The sequence below is a fragment of the Atta cephalotes genome (genome assembly GCF_000143395.1).
Source record: "Atta cephalotes unplaced genomic scaffold scaffold00018, whole genome shotgun sequence".
Classification (NCBI taxonomy): Eukaryota; Metazoa; Arthropoda; class Insecta; order Hymenoptera; family Formicidae; genus Atta; species Atta cephalotes.
The window spans coordinates 4533351-4551307 of NW_012130082.1; the positions used below are offsets into that span (position 1 = coordinate 4533351).

Sequence of the window (17957 nt, forward strand, 5' to 3'; positions counted from 1 at the left end):
ACTAACGAAGAACGGACGGAACGTAATATCGTTCCGTTACCGTACGTCGCGTCACGAACTAATAATACTACTACGTACGGTCGAGATATCTCTCTCTCTCTCTCTCTCTCTCTCTCTCTCTCTCTCTCTCTCTTTCTCCCGCCTTCGGCATTGTCGGATCCGAAAATATATCGCGATGGCGAACGCCGCACGCGGATCGATATCGTAGAAGATGCCGGGTTACGATAAAGCGCACCGCGACTTTTCTGCCTCCTGCGAGCGGCGGCGTTGCTTTTATCGCCTTACTGTTCGTAAACAAAGGAGACGCGAGTGAGTGGTCGGCGGCCTTTGCATTCCGCGAATATGCTCTTTGTAATCTTGTTATTGTAAACATGAATTATTATAATTATTGTAAACATTTCGACGAAACTTTAATTCTTTAATTCGTAATTACGATCTTGTTTGTCTCGCTTTTTAGTGCCATCGAATAATTACTGCAACTCCAAATGTGTAATATAAATAATTTCGAATATGCATTGAGAGAAAATGTACTGAATGTAAATTTTAATAAATATTTATTTGAATAAACTAACTAACTAAAATTTACAGTAAGTAAATATTTACTGAATAAAGAAATTATGATTTAATTGATGTATTTGGTTTTTGTTCTAAATATATATCTTTATATTTAGTAAACATTTAGTTCGTACAATTCAAATAAATAATTTATTAAAATTTAAAACATTTTTAATGTGCATTAAAGACAATATTGACGAGATTACTCGTCCACGATATATGTTTAAAATCGAATTATGTTACGTTTCTAGATATATTTAGATAAGTTATCAGTTAGATAAATCATTTTAAAGAATATCTATTATTTTTTTTTGACACATTGAATGCCACTTTCGTCTCATTTTAACAAAAGTCTCATTAAAAACAACGTGGTAAAACACGTGCCATTTGTCTCACACGTGCTTTACCTCGTTCAATCGTTTTTACATCGCCAGTACGTATAACTCTTTAAATGTATTCGTATAAATTAAGGAGATATGTCTGACCATCGTTGCATACGATGTAAACAAAGCAAGTACGGCATGCATACCATTGTCCCGTGCAAATGCACATATACTTCCACATATGACGGCCGGACGCATCGTGTGTACATCCAGTCCGTTTCGGAAACTTGGGGGAGGGGGAGGGAGGGACGGAGCGATCGTAATAAAAGCTGTCTGTTATCCCGCGGCAACGTGGACAGCTCGGTTTTTAGGGTAGCGACCACCACAAGGAAGGCTCTGAAGGACAGCTGATGTCTAAACGTAGGAAGGGAAAAAGGGAGAGCGGCGCGTGCGATGAGAGAAGGGAGCGCGTACATAGAAAAGAAAGAGTGGGAGAGAATAAAAATGTACGAGCTCAGTGGCTCGTGCCGACTGATAAACGTGTCGAAGCTCTGTGTGTGTACTCGCCTTAACCGTGAACATCGCGGTTGGCACCCTACGATAGCCGCCACACGTAATTCCCCTTCCTCGCTCTGTCTCTATCTCTCCCTCTTTCGCTCCTCTTTCTCCTTTTACGCTTTGACGAGCGAACGCGTCTACCGGGTGTTCCGCGTGAAAGAGTTTGCCGAATCATTCTCTTCTCGAATCTTGCCTGTTTTTATCTATGCAATTTTATGTTAATCTTGGTTCTGACTTATTATTAGATTTTCCATCAATTTAGTTTTTCTGCAAGTCATTGCCTAAGCTAGTCTTAAGCCATAAGAAAGTGACCAATCCTAGTCGATTATTGCTCTCACATTTGATTGGTCAATTTCTTACGGCTTAAGACTTCAGCTTAGATAATGACTTATTGTAGAAAATTCGTAACTCTTCTAGGCTTTCTATAAGCAGCCATTATTTAAGCTTTCAGTTTTAAGCTGTAAAAATTGACCAAATTATAGCCAATTATTCTCTCATATTTAACTGTGATGGATTAATTTTTTACGGCTTATGACTACTAAAGTTTAGGTAATGTTTTATTGTAGAAAGCCTATTCAACTTTTTCTAATTCTAAAAATAGAATTAGAAAAAAAATGAAGAGAAAAAAGACAATAAATTGAACGGATATTAAAATTAATCTATATTTTTAGGAATTTCAACAATTTCGTATTCGTGTTCGTTTTTTCTAGTCGATTCGTTGCTATTCGCGCTTACTTTATATTCGTTCTATCTCTTAAAGAATCTCTTTCGTTAAAGTCTTTATTTAATCAATGTTGATTGGAATCGATAATATCTTTTTAAGCCATAAAGATGTATCTCAATAAAAATGAATTTATCTCGTTTTCTCGCTAATGTAACTTTACTGTTTAATGAAATTGAGCAACACTCGTTTTTTATGAATATATTTCCAAGTTAATTGCTTCTCTGCTTAGATAGCAATGAAGCTAGTCACCTGCTCACATTTTATAATTTATTCATGCCACAGATAATAATTTAGGAAGCGCTTCATTAATTTTTTGTACTGATAAAGGAGAGTTGTTGAAAATTAATGATCTAATCACCAATTCTCGTTACTCCGTCAACTACTTGTTAAATTTCTAATTAAACTTTGAAATAGTTCCTGATATTGAGAAATTAGTTATGAACTGGTTTCTGTATACTTTCATGTTTTGGACACCATGTATGTAGGCTTATACAACATTCGATGTGTTTCTATAGTTTGGAGATGAGAGGGTCTCCAGCCCTTTAAATGACAACGGGGGTCGTCGGCCCTTTTAAATTACCCGAGTTCATATCGAATACCCCAACGTTCTTCCAAACTGCCGCTGGTACAATACTTTTCGTGCTGTGTTTGAAAAGTCATTGTTCAGATTTACACGAAATCGAATCGCGAGTATTACATTTTTTTTTTTCAGTTTTTTCTTCCATAATACTTTTATATCGATTTTTCTAATATCTAATACAAAATTTAACATTTACGGCAAGCAATATTAAAATAAGAAACTAGAAAATTTGTAAATGATTATAGATATAATTTATTCCCACATATTTTATATATTTAATAAATTATTTGTATTAATATAATATAAATTAATAATTAATAAATTTTTTATTTATTTTAAATATTTAATTATTTAAAAAAATTATTAAGACAATATTAAAATTCATTGATTTTATTTTACAATAAAGCCGCTTCTTGTATCTACGTATATTCGTTCTTTCGCTGAATTCATGATATAGGTTGAACAAAAACTCGTAGTTTAACTTGGACTTAAGTTTTCAAGCGTCAAGGAATGTCTTGTGCATTATTGTTTTGGTTGTCACAGGTTTTTATGTCCTTCAATATTTAGTGTTTACATCGGTGCCGTTTTTTTCCATTACCTTGCGACATAGTTTGTATTTGATATGTTTTCGAAGTGAAGCTTCCTAAAATATATTGTAACGTCTTGAGAAAATATGCAGACTTATTAGCGCGATATCATAAAAATCCCGCTGTTTAATTTTACCAAAATAAAACTTTTAATACAAACAAGCCATTAATTGCTACTGTATAATTACAATTATTTATCGATAGTGTCTGGATCGGTATAATTTGACATGTTATGTATTCTGTTTGCAGATTTCGTACATAGTTAGGGACGACTCGTTAGAGGATTGCAATGATGGCGAACGGAATGGACACAGTCGTACAACAAAACGGAGGCTCAACCCTCGGACAGACCTCGCAGGAAGAGTCGAAGACGAATCTCATAGTAAATTACTTACCGCAGAGCATGACACAGGATGAGATTCGTTCTCTGTTCTCCAGTATAGGCGAGGTCGAAAGCTGCAAGCTAATCCGTGATAAGCTCAGCGGTAAGATCAGCATTTCTACTGCATGCATTCTTTCTTTTCGTATTAAGACACTTAAATCCAAATCATCAAACATTAAACGAGTTGAATATGTTAATGATACATTAGAAGGCATTATTTTAACGATATTAATTTTTAAAACATAAAATCTCTGATAACAAAATTTGGAAATTGAATTCGCGCCATCTAAAAAATAATCGATTTTATTATTACAATTTTATACGCTTTTTCTCTCCTCTTCAGATAATTTAATTCGACAAGGATTCAATTTTTTAATCAATGATTAAAAAATAATTTCAAAATGGTTTTGAAAAAGGGAAAATTATCCTTTTCAAAATTTTTCAAAAATAATTTGTAGAATATTATTTTTTTCACAAAACACGAGCCTTTCAGAAAACCCAAATTGAGCAACTCCACTTTTTGTAAATTTTTTAATTTTCCATCAGAACACGCATATGATTAATGTCTAATTTCATTAATTTCCTCTATTTTTTTATTATATACCAACTGCTGTCGAAGGTTACGTCGGTGAAAGTATGCGTTTTTATTTCACGGAATTGACCAATTTGGCTCATAAACAGCTCGAACAAACATTTATTTTGCTGAATATCGGCATTTCTCTTATATAACGCGATCCATAAGTCTCCGACTGACACGGCATTTTGCGTAACTCGTCCATATCGCCATAAAGACTATAAACTCACTCAATGATCGTCCGTATCGCCATAGTAAATCGAATACATATATTCTAACATAATTCGGGTACGTGTGCGCTGGATATATTCCGTGTAGTGGCGGCGAGACGAGCACGTGTATAGACGTCGCGGCGCTATTTCAAGCCGCCGCGAAGAGCGAGAGCGGGGGCGGCGTTTGGTTTGAAGATTTGCCGCTTTATGCTCGACCTCACTGCCGCAGAATGGCAGTACCGTATCACGTCCTTCGCTACCACGCGCGATAAACACACCGTCACACAATTCGGAACAATTCTTTTCTGTTTCATCGAATAACCGTAATTATTCCTTTTTCTCGACTTTTCTTCGGTTAAATTACATTACAAATCACGCAGGATGCGTCTTAAATTTATTAAATATAACGGAAAAGAATCCTTTTCATGTATGACCGACGTCCTAAATTAATAAAAATTGATACTATAAAATAATGCTTGATATATTTTTTTCATGGAATTATTATTTTCTTATATTGATTCTTTGGTAAAACCGAAAAATAATTCACTCGTATGTCCTTGCTGTTCCGCTACTTGCTTCAGGCATTTCGCCAACTACTCGGTGATATATTTGCCACTACGCCATTCATAAAATTGATTCCGGGACGTATTGGGGAAATTCATATTGGCATTGCACATTCGATCACCATTTCGATGCGATTATTTTAGTCGACAGATAACCCTTCAGATATAAACAAAACTTATCGGTAATGTTGAAGAAACATTTATTTTTTACATTAAAAGCAAAAGCCATTAAAATGTCAGTAATTAAACATATCGGACATCGCAAACTATGTATGATGCAGCTCGTGATTAACGTATTTTTCGAAAATAAATCTAACATCGACATTCGTAATATTTATCGGGTTGCGTCTCTGCTTGTAGGTCAGAGTTTGGGTTATGGTTTCGTCAACTATCACCGGCCTGAAGATGCCGAAAAGGCTATAAACACGCTCAATGGTCTTCGTTTGCAGAACAAAACCATCAAGGTAAGCGGCCTGTAATACAAATCTTAAACGCATCATTGTTCATTTGTTCTCTTTCATAATTCCCGTAATAATTAATCACGCGGTTATTTACTGTAAATTCTACTTTTCACAATTAAACCAATGATTTTTCTTGAGAAATTAGATCATCGTTATTCTTTTGTGATCTATAAATATATATAATCGAATACAAAGCATTTCTATCTGATTTCTAAATTGTTAAATACATCTACGTGAGCGTTGTAAGGCGGTAATGCAGCAATATAAATAGGTTGGCCTGAATTCGGGTGGATTTTATCGCACGCGAATAGGAATAAAGTGATAATTATCGTGTGATCATGTTTTTCTCCTTTTTTTCTTATCCGATGAAATATTGAGCACCTCGTTGATTTCGTCGTTTTGTTCGTATCCGACGAATATTTGTCGGGATTGAAAAGAGAGTATTTTTTGGAATGCGATTTCTTTTTTTTTTTTTCTAGGTGTCGTACGCGAGACCGAGCAGCGAGGCGATCAAGGGCGCGAATCTATACGTCAGCGGTTTGCCGAAAAATATGGCGCAACAGGATCTGGAGAATCTCTTCAGTCCCTACGGCAGAATTATCACGTCGCGGATACTGTGCGACAACATCACCGGTAAGTCTACGCAAATCCGCCTGTTCAATAGTTTTCGCGAGCTTTCCGCGATGATTTATCTGTCACGATAATAAAAATTTTTCCGATCGAATAAAATTTCCAACCTGTCAATTTCTTCGACAACGCGAAATGTATTATCTACAAACGAAAGTTCGACGAGTCGTTACGGATATTCGTTTGAAATATTTCCTCGTGCGGAAATATTTCTTCCAGTCGACTTATATCCGATTTATCTTGTTATTCTATTCGCGCTGATACGAATATGATGAAATCAATGTGCGAGAAAACTATATTTAAGACAGCGACAAAATCGGAAATCTCCGGTGGTTTTAAATAAAGCTTATCCAGATCACAGGTGCGTAGGCCATGGGGTTAGAGTCCGTTTGTAGGGTGGGTCGGTGCGCCATAAACGATAACGATAACAAAAGTGCGAGTAAGAGAGTAGCTCGTTGAAGCGATAACGATAAATGTTCTGTTGAGCGAACGAGATCGTATCAGTTTCACTTCGTTATGTTTTCTTTCGCCTGTACACACTCTTCCACACGTTTCCTCATTCGAAGAGCACAAAGAGCAACGATTTCACGAGCTTTATATATACAGCTTCGTATATACACGCAACTTTGTTCTCGAGGGGAGCTACATATACCTACGACTGATACGATGACAACTCGAAGTGTCGCGCAAGTGTCTCTCGCTTTTAGTCGTCTACGAACCTTCCCGAGTTAGATTTCGTTTGCGTATTTGATTTATTTATTGCAAATGCTCCTCCCTGGCCAACCCAGTTGCACGCACAAAAGTCTCATGGCCTCCACCTCGATCTTAATTTCGTGCCTCCTTACCGTGCTCACTTTTCACTTCCATCCTTCATTCCGGCGTATTCGTTGCTACATCCACGCGTTATCACCATCATTATTCCATTATCCGGACCACCAGGCTTGCTTCATTCCCCCCCCCCCTCCTCCTCCCCGAGACTTACGTTCGTCCTACATCGCTTTCTCCTATCTTCCACAAAAGTGAACACGCGCGATATACCGAATTTTTCCCCTTTTGGCGCTCACGCTTTTTATATGATTAAGGAGATCTGAAATAATATAATTTACACGAAGTCCGCTCGCCCCTTGTATACGTACTCGTCCTATTTCATTTTTTTTGTTTAAAATGATATCGTTTCTTTTCTTATTATACGAAACGTTAAATGCGAAAGCAACGAATTCCCAAGTAACGATTATTAAAATATTAAATAACAATAAATTAAAATACAAGGAATTTATTTATTTTATTAACGATCTTATTTACATATTTAGTTTCTTATAATTTTTTAGACCTCTTTGGTTTCACAGTTTGTGTACTTTTATATTCGCATATGTGCAGAGAAATGATTGCGATATTCTATTAAATTATTAAATGTAAGATCAATTTGTTCTTGCTTCCAAATGGCTGGAAATTAAAGAATTAATTTCGATTTGTCTTACAATTTTGAGAAATTCTGAGTATAAATAATATTAAATTTTTCAATTTGTTACGTCAAAGTCACAATGATTTTTCTTTTTTTCTTTTAATTTGAATGCTGACGAGACTCATTGTTTTTACTTTGCTTCCACTGTGTTGTTTCTTTCGTTAACCCCTTTACTCCGTCTTATCGTGCAAACACGTTTTTTTATTTCCCGAACCAACGTATCGTAGGGGCGAGCGAATCGCGTGTGCTGCCAGTTGGATTTTAACGAGATATGATTTTTTCCGTTTCTGTTTAGTACGACAGTTTGTGACCGGCGGCGGAGACAATTTGCCCGGTACGTAAATCACAAATCTCTTTTCTTTTCCCTCATTACGTCTCTCTAGCTGAAACGAAAAGCAGCCGTTTCTTTCGATCTGTGATGCGCGCGCGTCTCTCGTTTGCGCGACCTCGTTTTTTTTTTCACATGTAGTCATGTATACCTCGTCAATGTCGTCGCCGTCGTTGTTAAATAAAACACAACGCAGCGGTAGTACGAACACCGGTTTTCCTCGCGGTGTAATCGAGCGTCGCTCGGAATCGAAAATCGATTTGTAATCGCGTCAAGTAAACATTGCTTTCAATAAAACCGTTCATGTTCTGCCTGTTAACGTTTTGTCAAAATTCATTTGTAATTCCGACGAGCGACGATGTATTTCAGCAAAGGATTCAGAGATTTTATATTGTATGACGCATTATTAGACTGGCTTTATAAAATTGGTGCGTTAGATCGGAAATCGGTAAAATATTAAATAATAAAATAATTGCGGTTTAATATTTCGCGAAACATTCCATTTTTTTTTTCACACCATCGACTGCGACTCGGAAAAATTCAATTAATTGATACGAAATTTTGGGACGACCAGATGTAAGAAGAAAAGATGAGAAAAAATTATTGCGTCTCTGTCTTCGTGCAATGACAGATGATGCGCGCATCCAGTATTCCCTCGAGCGCCATTTTTGTTTCTTTACGCTTTTTGTCATTCGTTATGGTTATGATTTGCTTACGATCTCTTGATTATATCGACATGTATCCGTGATCGAAAATATACTCGCTCTCTATCTTTCTTTCTTCTTTTTTTTATCACTCTTCTTTATCTCTCACTTTCTCACTCTTTCTCTTTTTCGTTCCTGTCTACCTGTTATCAATCGACACTAAACCGCGAATGATAAATAGATCTACAAAGTAGAGAGAATTGAAAGAAAGACAAAAAGACGTCCACCCGACAAGGCATTGTCGTTGTGTTTGTAAAGAAACGAATCTGCGCGCACCGAACCACTCGCTTTGTCTCTATATATAGAAAAAGATTTTCTAACGTATAAAATAAGCTTAACATTTCTTGAATCTATACGACATGTATTCAAGTCGTATCTTTCCGTCGTTACGAGAGATAAGCGATTTATATTCGTAATTTGTCGCTGCTCTCAATGATAGCTGAACGCAGGGAAGCATACATTACCAAGATTGGAAAAGTTATTTTACAAATAACTTATAAATTACTTTTTATTATAGAAATTGAGTATAATAAGTTAGGATATTTTATTTTTTATATTATTTTTTATATTTTATCATTTGCTTAAATTTTGTATTACTTTTGTGTTCAATTTCTATAAGAAGCACATAAAGTAATCTAAAAAATAATTTATAAATAACTTATAAAGTAACTTTTCCAATCCATTTCACATTACATATGTGAAATGTGAATTATTTTGTATGCATTCTATAATCTAACAATAAGTACAATTTGAATGATAGCTTGATGTATCAGGATTGTTAACTGGTTGAGAAAGCTAGCTAAAGGCTTTATTAATAATAATATTAATAATATTAATAATATCGCGTGTAATAAGGAGGCATAATGTAAGACGTTACGGTAAGAATGCGTAAGAAATGATCGCAGGTAACGTCGCGATACAATAAAAAGTCTTCTCCAAATTGAGCCGTCGTTGATTTCGCGACGTTGCTAGTTTGATAAGGAAAAATTTGATAAGGAGAAAAAAACAGAAAAATACAGGAACCTAGAGATCAGTCGGAAGCGTCCGGCGCGGTTTCGACGAACAGCTTACGTCGTGTGTCGTCAGCAATAACCAGATGCGATCTTATGTGTTCTGCCGATTACCTTGGCACCTCTCGACAGGCCTGTCGAAGGGCGTCGGCTTCATAAGGTTCGACCAGCGCGTCGAGGCTGAACGAGCGATCCAAGAGCTGAATGGCACCATACCGAAGGGCTCGTCCGAGCCGATCACCGTCAAGTTCGCCAACAATCCTAGCAACAACAACAAGGCGATACCGCCATTGGCCGCCTATCTCGCACCACAAGCCACGCGGCGTTTCGGCGGGCCGATCCACCATCCGACCGGCCGCTTCAGGTACATTCCACTGTCGCCACTATCCAGGTACCTACTCGCCTCTACTCGCTCTACCCAAGGATTTTCACTATCTCTCTAATTCTTCGTCTCTTCTGCTATCTTTTTCTCTCTTTCCGCTTTATTCTATCCTCACGGCTTTCGTTAGACAATTCTGTTGGAGAATGTTGCGCGGAATAATTTGTCACGGAATTGTTGTCGTTAACGCGCGATGTTGATGTCCTGGATATGCTCCAGCACAGACGTACGCGAATTAAATACCGTAATTGCTCAGCCGCGCAGCATTTTCCCGCTTTTCTTTCTTCTTTCACTTCATGTTTCTTTATTGATTGATTTTCTGATAATTATTTAGCTATATAAACTGAGTTCTTCTCCTGAGTTATTTATATTATCCATGAATCTCTCCGTATTCGTCCATCTATCCATCCAATTGTCCAATATTTATTTATTTTTTTATTTTTCTATCTAGAACTCTCTATCTAGCATATATACTATTCGTCTTCTTCCTTCTATTTTCTCTCTTTTGACACACACAGACACCGCGTAAACACAAAATTACTCAATTAGATCGATCAATTGTTCATATATAAACACGAGACTTTGCTATTTTTGTGATGTCTTGATAAAACAGTATGGGTCTTTATTTTTAATACAAGAAAGAAAATAATTTTTTATAGAAAATATGTGATACTGTGCATTATTATGCTTCATTTTATTGCGGCTTGAAAAATCTCAGATAAATAACTTAAACTAAAAAAATGAAAAAGTATTTTGTAAAAAATATACTAAATCGATAATAATAGACATTGATCTGCTTCGTTTGATTACAATGTTTTTATTGTATCGATTTTTGATCATTTATGTGGTAAATTAAAAATATATTTGTGATTATGTACGTTAATTGATCGATCAGTCGATCGCAGACAATTATCGTTACTTTCACATTTATCAAGTTGTTCGGCACAAAGCTCCTCCTATATCATCCGATTTTAATTTAAAATCGGATTTTAATTTAAAATATGTATGCACTAACGTATCTGTCTTTTATTTTAAATTGTGACTGTGCACGCTCTGTTATTTTCGGGAATCATGGCTTAGACCTTTGTGTTACTTACACCGTAATTTTTAGATACGGTATATTTTTCATATTCTCACTTACAATTAGTCACAATAAGGAAACGGTCAATGACGACGTTTAATAAAAGAGTAGTTTCGCCAATTTTTTAATATATTTCATTATGGTTACTCGTCACCTGAAAAATATATATATATTATTTTTCATCTTCATCAATTACAATGTTAACATGAACGAACAAAAGTTCGTGGAAAGGTAGTGTTTCAGAGCACAGACGATTCACAGAGAATCCGCATTATCTCTGTTAGAAAGGTCTTTCCGTCTCGTAATCGATATGTCTCTATTAAACTTTCATATTGACGAAACAACCTGTCAAGGTCGATTGGAGGGCTCCTTATCAAATAATAGATCGATGCTCGATAATATCCACGTAATTTCACGCAATAATAATGTTAAAAAAAAAACGTCGACTGGCCCTTCTTTATTTGCACTCATCGTTGTGTTTCTTTCATCATTGTTTACGTGGACTCTTGTTTTTTATGCTACTTTTTCCCCTTTTTAGTTATCATTTTCTTCAAGGCCAGCGATCAGATCTCATGATGAGATAGACGTGTATAAATCTATGCTATTCGAGTGATTGCAGAGAGAGGAAATATTGTATAAGTCTGATTTGAAAACGTAAGCTGATCTTTGGCCATTCTCGAAACACGGAGGAGCAAAACGTACACAATAGCCTTACATTCTATATCGGTATCTGCCGTCACGATCGTAATATTTTATTGTGGCAAATTATTAGATGTATTGTGAAATTATTATATTACAAAATTTTTATATATATAATTATTTTCGGTGACGACAAATATCAGTTACAGAATTAAGAACTATCGACACATAATTTATCATCTCTCTTTCGTTTCGAGTCTCCCATATATTACATACATATAAGTCACGATGCTCGCTATCAAGAGCGATATCTATTTACGTACTACACGTATTTTTACAAATTTTTACTCGGAGGCGATATATGCAGTATACAATACATCTTTATTGATCGCACGTGTCAAAGTCTGTTCGTACCTCCTCTAAAAGATACAAAGCTACCGAAATTCTTCACGAGTCTCATCACGGACATTAATCGTTTGTTTTCAATAAGTACAAAGCGCTAATCAAGTGCAGCTGCGCTTTGCTGTTGCTTTCTCTTATTATTTCATTTTCCCTTTCAACAGAGAGGAAGAATAGCTTGTATAGCAGTTAATTGAACTGTCAGTGTTAAACAAAATTTGAGACGACAAAACGCACAATCAATTAATGGTTTGAGTAATCAGCCTATTTCTATAATTTTTGTAATACATACAAAAAACTGTAATTTGCCAATTGTTTAATATATATTAATATATATTATCTATAAAATGCTTTTCCTTTTTTTTATATTCGAATTTTTGTTTTTTTTAATATGCAAGTGTAACTAAAAAAATTTTTCTAATGCTTGAGAATTTTAACGATTTCAAGTTTATCATGTTATTTTGATATCATATCATTTGAAAACTACGTCACGATTATATTCTAACCTAAATAGTGCTTATGTCATTGTGACAACAATTCCTTAAGTTCCTCTCCTAACAGAGAACCGAACTGCTTTCATAAAACAAATTCTTTGTCGATTATTTACTTTATAAAATTAAATTTATATGTCTACATATTATTTAAATAAATTATTACTTTCTAATTTAACAAATGTTATTTAAATTGTGAAAATAACAGTTATTGTATTGTAAATAATTGTGTATTATATTTATTATTTAATATTAATGTTATAATGACATAGATATCATTTCGCTTCTCTGAATCCCACATTGCATTCCCCCATTGCGTCCCGTTCGGGGTAACAGTGCACCGCTACGTAGAGGGTAGAAAATGAAATACACAGGGAGCGCCCGACTTATCCCCCGACTTTGGCTCGATCCCGGAGTATCTCTCTTCTTACGTTGTTCTTTTTGTGTTTTGTTTTAGCACTGGCAAGGCCATGCTTGCCATTAACAAAGGCTTACAGAGGTCAGTATTTTTTTCGTTACTACCGCTACGTTTTCCACTCCTAATTTTCGTTACTTCTTCCGTTGTGTGATTTTATTCTCTCTTTTTCTCTCTCTTTATCACTTTTCCTTCTTTGACTCGTTACGAATTCGATATTAAGATATCGCAAAATAACTTTATCATTAAAACAGTCATCATCATTAAAAAGTTTTTTTGAAGTAATAAATATTATTTATATTATTTAACTTTTAATAATTATTACTTGGATTTTTAAGTGATCTTTATCCATGGATGTTCTTACGTGAAAATCTTTTTCAAGATGGAAAATATTTTTCATTGATTTTCTTTATGTAAGCATAATTTCGTAACGGGATCCTACTATATTTTTCACCATTTCTGCATTTTTCACGTCTTTGCTTCGACTTTTATTTGATTTATTTGTGCAAACACAGTAGTAGATATGTTGACGTCACATTTTCTTGGGTTTCGTAATCAAGCCTCCTTGGTTTCCTGTTCTTCCACTTATTTACATAGTGCCATTTATTTAATAACGATTAAACCGCTGCAGTATTTGCCACCGTAGTATTTGCAATGATTGCAGCTTCTAGAATATTTTAGAGTTTGTTCTTATTACGCAATTTGCGTATTAGAAACAGCTTTAAAAAAAAACATAATTACATAGTTTTGAATTGACATTTTACTGATAATGAAAAAAATTAGATTTTTTTTTACATTTTATTGCAATATTTCAGAGAAAATTTTATTTGGAAATTCTGGATATTTATATATACATATATTACGTATTCTCTGTTAAAAACTAAAATTACATACAAAAATCTGTTTTCGAAGGTACTTATTCTAAATATGAATACTTTTATACGTAGAGAAAAACTGGATGCAGATATTCTCGTGTACATATATGTACATATGTTTAATGAACCACGAGACGAACTTACATGCAAGCAACGTGATGTTACTCCTTTCATTTCCTTGTCCTTATAGATTCCATCATTTTTTTTGTACTGCTCTCCATACATACACACATATACATATACACACGAAATTGGACGGTCGTATAATCACCCGATGCACATGTTTCTGCGTACACAAGTAAAAAAAAAAATACATGACACCTATCACACGTTTACTTTACGCGGTGTAACGTACAACGTACGTGACGAATGCATACGTAATTATTGTGGCCTCGGCATTATACTGAGTACTCACCGAGATGTGCCCTGTTTTAACGCGGCTTGTGACGTCAAGTAGGTACGTAGATACTTTTACAACTGTAAATATTCCCCTCACTTGTAATAAGTGCCCTCGTATGGGACGTGTACCTTCCGTTCCTATACTCTGAAATCTTATCTATCTAGCAAAAAAAAAAAATCTGTCGCACATTTAAGAATTAATGTTAATGTACTGTAGAAAGCGCCATCCAAGGAGATTGGCTTGCGTTTCAAAGAAACACGTTCTGTATATCTATGTGATTCCCTGTGCACGTGAATGCATGAATGTGGATGCAATAATGTACCTTTGTTCAATTTGGCTTTTTCTCTGGATATATTAAGTTATATCCTTATAGAGATTGCATGACTCGAAACAAAGGTTAAATTATATTTCATTAAAGATTCAATATCCAGATAGCGCGTACTTGTAAATTTTCTCTGTATAAAATATGAACAAGTGAACATTTCTTCATAACATCCCATAATGCCACTTAAATTCTTTCTTTCTCTTTCTATCTTTTATTATCTTTTATTAACTTATATAATTCTGAACGAGCATTACTTTTTATATACTATCTATATATTATCTTTTTATACATATTCTCGTTTTATTTATTTTCTTTTTTTTATTTCAAAGTTTACTACACAGAGATTTACATATGAGATATCATTTTTTAATTATTACTTACAGAATATGTCAGAATAAACAATATAAATATTGTTGATAAAATTTGCCGTCCGTAACTGCTTTGACACAGCTTTAACACAGCTTATATACATATATATGTACTTGAAATATGCAATTAAAATAGAATATTTGTATTTGTAAAATTTGGAAAATTTGTTATAATATTTATAAATATACACATTTATTTATTTAAAATTTTTATAGTGGTCCCACGATTGAAATAAATATTTGTGTATTTTATACGGCATGTCTTTCTAGAGTATATATTATAAACAAAGTTTGCACGCTGTTCTTATTTATATATCACTTATGCCACTATTATTATATTTTTTATAATATCGCGTAAGTTACGTAGTACAAAATCAGTCCTCGCGTAGTTCTACATATATACATATTTTTTTCACTTTTTTTGTGCCAGTGTCATATGTAGATGTCTGCGGAAGTGCCATTTGTGTAAAGAAAAAGATCAATTACATATCACGCGAAATAAATGTTCACATCAGTATGTATATATTCGCATCTTTTTACACGTTTAATTTCATTGGGATTGCGATATACTGTGCGAGTAGCGTATAATGTAAAATCTTAATAGATATACCCTTTTATATTCAGAGAAAAGAAACATCAGCAAGTATTTACAAACTGAACGATGCTCAAACGTTCCCTCGTGAAACGTGAATGATAATGTAAAATAAAACTCGATAGTATCATATTTTATAGAGAAATTATAATATTTAATATGATAGAATTATAAATATTTAAAGAACCCATTGTTGTTCAAATTTCTCCACAATCTTGAAAGAATGAAAAAAAAATTCTATCCCTAAAAGCCTACAAATTATACATTATACGATGATTGTTTCATGCGGAATTATCGTATCCAAGAAATGCATTTTCATATTCTTGATTACGAGAAGGTAATTAAAATGACATACGTAAATTGTCGATTCGTTTCGATGCATTCGGAAGTAACCACGTTTCAGCATCGTTCGTTCTCTCACTCGTCGCCTCCGCGGCCGTCATTGTCAGCCGCCATCGGGCGACGATGTCCGTTTAATGACCGGCCTGGCCATCGTGTTCCAGGTACAGTCCTCTGGCGGGTGACCTTCTCGCGAACTCGATGCTGCCCGGTAACACGATGAACGGCGCCGGCTGGTGCATCTTCGTGTACAACCTCGCACCCGAGACTGAAGAGAATGTGCTCTGGCAGCTGTTCGGACCCTTCGGCGCCGTCCAATCGGTCAAGGTCATACGCGACCTTCAGACAAACAAGTGCAAGGGCTTCGGGTTCGTGACGATGACCAATTACGAGGAGGCGGTGGTGGCCATACAGAGCTTGAACGGGTACACCCTGGGCAACCGCGTGCTCCAGGTCAGCTTCAAGACGAATAAGAGCAAGGCGGCGTAGGACGAGCAACAAGCGGCAGCGGCGGCGGTGGCTGCGGCTGCGGCCGCGGCGGCGGACGCGGCAGCGGTAGCGGCGCCTTATCATCGTCGTCATCGGCTGCTACGTACCGCGGCGGTGGTACAGCTGCCGGTACCGATGCCGGCGGGTCACCTCTACAACAAGCGGGGTCCTGGCCAGGTGCCGGGCGGCATTGGCAACAACAACATCAATAGTCACATCGGGGTCGGCGGCACTGCCGGTGGCATCCTTCATGGAGGAATCAAGGGCCAACGGCAGCCGTTCCTTCAGCGTCTACCGTCGCGTATACACGATCTCACTCGGGCAATCGAGATGGCAGTTTCGGGAGCGGCGAACACGGCAACGCAGCAACATCAACAGCAACAGCAGCGTCAGCATGCGCAAGCCAAGCAGACCTCCCTGAAGAACAAGCCCAATAACAATCGTCAAGCCGGCAGCAAAAAGCTCCAGCAGAGCGAAAAAGTGTAGTTGCAAGGAGTGTGTGAGAGAGAAAGAGGGAGAGAGAGACTGAGCGTATGTGTACTTGCGTTCGTGTGCGTGTGTATGTGTGAGAGAAAGAGAGAGAGAGAGAGAGAACGGTTGAAGAGAGAAGTAATGAAGGAAATAGAAAGGAGGCCGCGCGAGAGATAATTAGAAAGAAGTAGGTTAGATCGTTCGACTGTCCGATATGTAATCGTAGACTGTGCATGTGGAAAGCTCGAAGGAAAATAACGGGGAGGGGGGTAGAAAAAAAGAATGCGATATTAACGAGTCTCCTCTCGTGTTCTCTCATTCCCTTTTTTTTTCCTCGCTGCGCTCTTCCTCTTTCGGGTTTCTGTTTTTGCATTCGGTCATAATCATAGATGAAAAGAAATCACACTTTGGAACATCTTTGACGTTTTATTGACACAAGCAAAATTGTAAGAAATTTGACAAGGAAGACGAAAGAAGTACGTTTTTGCCTTTATCTTACGTTCCTCCACAATCATGCTACAAGATGCCAAGTAGGAAATTTTATTCCTACAAAGGCGTAAATTTTCTTGACTAGATGACGCGCGGGGATGATAGGAGAATAACACGAAGAGACTAGTTAAAAAAGAGCCGTACCGAAATTCGTATTAGGTCTTACGAGTAACTCGCACAGCGTTCTACTCGCGAGTCCTGTACTACATATTGTCGCTACATATTGCCGATTTATATGTATGTGTACGCGAAAGCATGCTTGTGGGCATCAAGTGTGTAAACAGGATGATAGTTCATAAAGAGCTTTGAAGCTTGAGGGAAGAGGAAGACGCAAAAGATCGAGGTATGAAAGTGAGGAAGAAAGACAGAGAGAAAGAAGAGAGAGAGAGAGAGAGAGAGAGAGAGAGAGAGAGAGAGAGAGAGAGAGAGAGAGAGAGAGAGTAGAGACGTAGTAGTAGTAGTAGTAGTACGTAGTACGTACGTACGTACGTACGTACGTACGTACGTACGTACGTACGTACGTTACGTTACGTTTACGTTTACGTTTTACGTTTA

At 36.2% G+C, this 17957-nt stretch overlaps 1 protein-coding gene across 1 annotated transcript; it reads left to right on the forward strand.

Annotated features, from left to right (window-relative positions):
• Positions 1-3616: 3616 nt before the first annotated feature.
• On the forward strand, positions 3617-16442 carry LOC105618798 (ELAV-like protein 3). Its single transcript, XM_012200328.1, has 8 exons — positions 3617-3812; positions 5419-5522; positions 5999-6152; positions 7904-7942; positions 9783-10041; positions 13097-13138; positions 14384-14386; positions 16118-16442. The coding sequence occupies exons 1-8, from the start codon at positions 3617-3619 to the stop codon at positions 16440-16442; spliced, it is 1122 nt and encodes a 373-aa protein (XP_012055718.1).
• The last annotated feature ends 1515 nt before the right edge of the window (positions 16443-17957 follow it).